Raw genomic sequence first — 5,320 nt, forward strand, 5'->3', positions numbered from 1 at the left:
ATACATCTTTATCCTCATTATCACTCCATTTATTTCTATTCATCAAATCCCATTTAATCTCTCTTTCTTCCGTTTTCTTCATCCCCATATTACTACATTAATTTCTTTTCTCAAATCCCTGTCTCTTCCTTACTTTTCCTCCGTTTTCTTTTTCCTCGTTATTACTCTATTGATTTCTTTTCCACAAATCCCTCACTCTTCCTTCTATGTTTCCATTTTCATAGAATGTGTTTTTTCTAATCTCTCTGTAAAATCCAAAGCCCTTAAGATAGGCAAAAGTCTGAGAAGAGTCAATGTCGGAGAAACCTTCCGGTAATAAAACTTTAGCGGATAAGAAGCTAAAGGCTGTGTAGACGCATCTCAAATATTAATAGGTATCACAATATTGTGATAAAATTTTAACTTTTTGGGGTGTAATAAAGAACAAAAGATTATAGAAGAGTGAAATTAAAAACTACAACATGAATTTTTTTTTGTTCGATTCTGTCTTAACACGGAAATTTGGCATTGTTTGTTCTTTTATTCTTTTCTACTTTGATTAATTTTTTTTTCCTTAAAAACATTTTATGAATTTGGGATAACAAAATCACATCTTATATCACGTGTATAAAAATTAGATTTCAAATAAAATAAAGAAAATCAAAATTACAACATGAATTTTTTATAGTTCAATTCTATCTTTGAACACGCAAATTTGGCATTGTTTGTTTTTATATTTTTTCCTACTTTGATTAATTCATTTTTCTACTTTGATTAACTTCGTTTTTCTTTTATAGATCTTATATTACATGTATAAAAATTGAATTTCAAATAAAAGAAATAAAAGAAATAAAATCAAATAAAAACAAAATATCCACCTAAAAACCATTTACTCGAAAGCATATAAATTTATTTATAAAAATATATATAATGGAATTACTATTTGAGAAATTCAACTAAGTATATCTGCTACAGTGCAATATAGTAAGAATAATCCTATAAGAATTGTAAAGTTTCTAGCAACGGTTAATACAATTCTAAAATTAGTAGAAGATAATTTCCTTTGCCTTATATTATCCTAGAATTAAAAGAACTAAAGTAAAATATTAATAGAAAACTCTAATCGAAATCTAACCCTTTTTACCTGGAGAAATTTTTTAGAGAAAATTGATGATTAAAATATTCAAATTAAATTGACTATTAAACGAGATGTAATATTAATAGAAACTCTACTTTTCTTTCCTCTCATTAAACTTTTGATTTTCCCTTTTTTGTTTCGCTAGTTGACCATTTTTCTTTATTTTCTATCCAATCAATCGATTTTGTTGTTGTTATATTCAGGAAATAAGTGTAAAATTAGAATTTCCAGATTTGATAGTAACTTAGAAGTATTGAATAGTGATATTGATGATTAAAATATTCAAATTAAATTGACTATTAAACGAGATGTAATATTAATAGAAACTCTACTTTTCTTTCCTCTCATTAAACTTTTGATTTTCCCTTTTTTGTTTTGCTAGTTGACCATTTTTCTTTATTTTCTATCCAATCAATCGATTTTGTTGTTGTTATATTCAGGAAATAAGTGTAAAATTAGAATTTCCAGATTTGATAGTAACTTAGAAGTATTGAATAGTGATATTGTGTGATGGGAGAATAGTTTTATTTGGATTCTACCGTAAATTCTCATTCAAAAAGGATTTAAAAGCAAATATATTTGTGCTTTTTCTTTCATTGCTCTACTTGGCTAAATTATCATTGGTATGATATTAGTATACCTGATTTATTTATATAAGAATGTAAGTTACTATTTCTCACGATATTTTATTTTTTCAACAAAACTCACAAAAAGAAATTATTTTCTTAAAGTCATTTGAGTTCTTCCCGAAACAACCGCGCGAAACGTGGATTAATTTACTAGTTAATTATAATGAAAACATTGTCATGAAGAAAAAGAGGTGAAGGAATTTATACACAAATAATCGATCGGATTCACTGTTTACATTATACATTGATTATATATATACTTATTTATATATATTCGTTGTTCAAATTTAATTTAAGTGGTTGATTGGCAGTATTTAGGTTAATTCTTCAAAAATTAAAAGAAAACATAATTGTATGCTTTTGTTATGCATTTTCTGAATTAAATTCAATCACTTGGTTAGGTTCTTGGCCGGTTCAAACGTGATAACCGTTCGCTTTTATATATCCTTCATACAATTAAAATCATAAATAACCTAAAAGAAATTTCTTTCAAAACTTTTTGATGGGGGACCAACACACAAGGGGGAGGGGTCCTGTAGAGGAGGGACCATATTGTATACTCAAAATCTCACTCTATATTTCTATAAATAGCCATGCATTAGCTTCACCTCCTCAGCAAAAGTCTCAACTCCCAACCATAAAACAGTACTCAATATAATCAATAAGTACATCACTAACGAAATGGCTATTAATGACCAAAAGCAATATCATCATTTGCCATTTCTTTTCTTCCTTTCTCTTGCAATATGTTTGCAACACTCTTGTGGATACTCTCACAATGGAGGGTATAGTGGTTGGAACAACGCCCATGCAACATTCTATGGTGGTGCTGATGCTTCCGGTACAATGGGTATGTATTTACACGATTTTTATTGCTTAAAATCTTGGCGTAAGAGCAGAGAAGCTGAATTCAGAATCTAGAGTCATTGGGTCATTGCTTTATACTGGGTTATATGATTGTGTACATTTCGAAATCTTTTCTCCATATAAGTGTACAAAGTTTGAAGGGGAATTTTGGAGCAACAGTAAAAGTTGCCGATGTGTGACCAAGAGGTCACAGATTCAAGTTGCAGAAATAGTCTCTTATAAAAACCTTTGAACCCGTGCATAGCGGAAGCATAGTGCACCGTAATTGCGCCTTCTTTTATATATTATAATTATTTATGTATAGATATAGAGTTCGAGCCATATGACCCATTATATGTGGTGTTACTTTTACTTCATGTACTCAAGATTTTATCTTGTTTGGAACATAATTTTTTCAGGTGGAGCATGTGGATATGGCAACTTGTATAGCCAAGGTTATGGTACAAACACTGCAGCCTTGAGTACTGCACTCTTTAACAGTGGGTTGAGTTGTGGTTCTTGCTATGAGCTCAAGTGCAATGCAAATGCAGACCATCGATGGTGTCTAGCTGGTATTATCACTGTCACAGCCACCAATTTTTGCCCGCCAAATTATGCACTGGCTAATAATAATGGTGGCTGGTGCAATCCCCCTCTTCAACACTTTGATTTGGCTGAACCTGCTTTCTTGAAAATTGCTCTATATAGAGCTGGCATTGTCCCTGTCCTTTATAGAAGGTACTATTTCCGTCACAATTTATGTAATGGTGTTTAATTTGACTCCGTACGCACTTAATTTAAGTATGAAATGGTGGTGATTTCTTTAATTAATGTATATACACTTAAAAGAATTCTCTCCTAGCTATATATACACTAATACAATTTTCCAAAGAAGGGGATTGGTGGCTCCATTGCTGCGCTGACATGGCAATTACGTGTTATATCTCAGCACCAAAAATTTGATATTCCGATCTTTTGTGTCTTTTGAGTAATTCACACATCATTCATTTAATTTAATACGAAAAAAATATGTTTTTTTGACTTTACTATTATAGTGATTAGAGCTTTGTGACTGACTATACATGAAGTTTACCCCTAAAACATAACCTTCATAATTTGACTATGATTATACCGAATTTCATACATACTACCTTCCTCCTCTTTCATCTTTGACTTGTAACACTTTGTGAAACTCACATAAAGACAATGATATACTCTAGATCTGGGTTTTAAGTTTGATGAGTTCAATTTTTAAGATTTAATTTATTGTAATTTTAAAATTATGAGTTGATATATATTATTTGTTGCAATTGTAATAAATTTTTAACTATAAATTTATATTCCAAAATATGGGTTCTGCAATGCTACATTCGCCCATGTCTAAAGGAGATTTTTTTATGATATATGGCAGGGTGCCTTGCATGAAGAAAGGAGGAATGAGGTTCACCATTAATGGCCATTCCTACTTTAATCTTGTATTGATAACCAACGTTGGAGGTGCTGGAGACATCCGATCAGTGGCCATAAAAGGATCAAGAACAGGGTGGCAAAACATGTCAAGAAATTGGGGTCAAAATTGGCAGAGTCACTCTTACCTTAATGGCCAAAGCCTTTCTTTCAAAGTAACAGCAAGTGATGGCAAGACAATTACTAGCTACAACGTTGTTCCAGCCAATTGGCAATTTGGTCAAACTTTTGAAGGAGGTCAATTCTAAAATAAGTTACACGTTTTGATCCTGAGCCAGTGCAGTGCTTTTAAAAAGAAAGTGGAACGGTCGGAAGTGTCTATGCCCTGTTCATTAGTGTCGCAAATATATAATGCTAGGTCTAAAGACAGCACCTGGCAAGAATGAATGTAGAAACATGTTTATGTTATATATTTTAACTAGTAAATTTGTCTTAAAAAATATCTATAAATTTGTTAAATGGTATTATAAATTTATAGATGTAAAGAAAGAAGAAACATGAAAATACTTGTGTTTCCTTCTTATCTATAAAAATCATGTGCAATCTAACTATTCTATCCTTTTTTTTCTACAATGATAGAATTCTATATCTTGTAAAATTTAATTATCACACTCACTCATATGTAATGATATGCTAACTCAAAATTAAAATCATATTCTATTTTTCGCAAATTTAATACCTTAAGCATATCAACACTATTTAGCTCATATTGAGGACCAAAAAAGCAAAACAAACCACCAGATGTGTAAGAAATTGTAGAAATTACATATGGTTATAGTGATTAGGAGGTTTTACAAAGAATTTCAAAGTAAATACCTCTTGTAATTACACATAGACAATCACTTTAAAAGTTTCTCATGATTTTGACCCATAAACAAAACAACTTTGAAAAGCTCAGAAAAAGCTAAAGAACTCACAGAAAAAAATTAAATGCACTCAATATCCCAACTCTCAAGTATAACATTCTTCATTGTAGATTATAGAAAGAATAATCCCAAGCATGATGAATAAATAGGAGTATAACTATATAAGTTTCTATTAATAATACAGAAGCAAGAAAAATACCTGAAACACCTTTAAAGTAAATTTAAAAGACAATAAACACAATAATCCTAACCATAATTAACAAATACAAGTTTATATGTATGACGCAGAAGCAACAGAATATAATTTTGAAAGTATTATCAAACAATAATGCTCAATTGAAAAGAAAAACTTCAAACATTATAGTAAATTATAATAAAATAAATATTTTTTCAGT

General features: G+C 30.1%; 1 protein-coding gene across 1 annotated transcript; it reads left to right on the forward strand.

The window, feature by feature from the left end:
* The first annotated feature begins 2,346 nt into the window (after window positions 1-2,346).
* On the forward strand, window positions 2,347-4,501 carry LOC107792895 (expansin-A10-like). The gene is made up of 3 exons (XM_016615152.2): window positions 2,347-2,596; window positions 3,012-3,330; window positions 4,004-4,501. Exons 1-3 carry the CDS (start codon window positions 2,428-2,430, stop codon window positions 4,305-4,307), a joined length of 792 nt encoding a protein of 263 aa, XP_016470638.1. The 5' UTR covers window positions 2,347-2,427; the 3' UTR covers window positions 4,308-4,501.
* Window positions 4,502-5,320: the final 819 nt, after the last annotated feature.

This window comes from Nicotiana tabacum, chromosome 2 (assembly GCF_000715075.1).
Source record: "Nicotiana tabacum cultivar K326 chromosome 2, ASM71507v2, whole genome shotgun sequence".
Lineage (NCBI taxonomy): Eukaryota > Viridiplantae > Streptophyta > Magnoliopsida > Solanales > Solanaceae > Nicotiana > Nicotiana tabacum.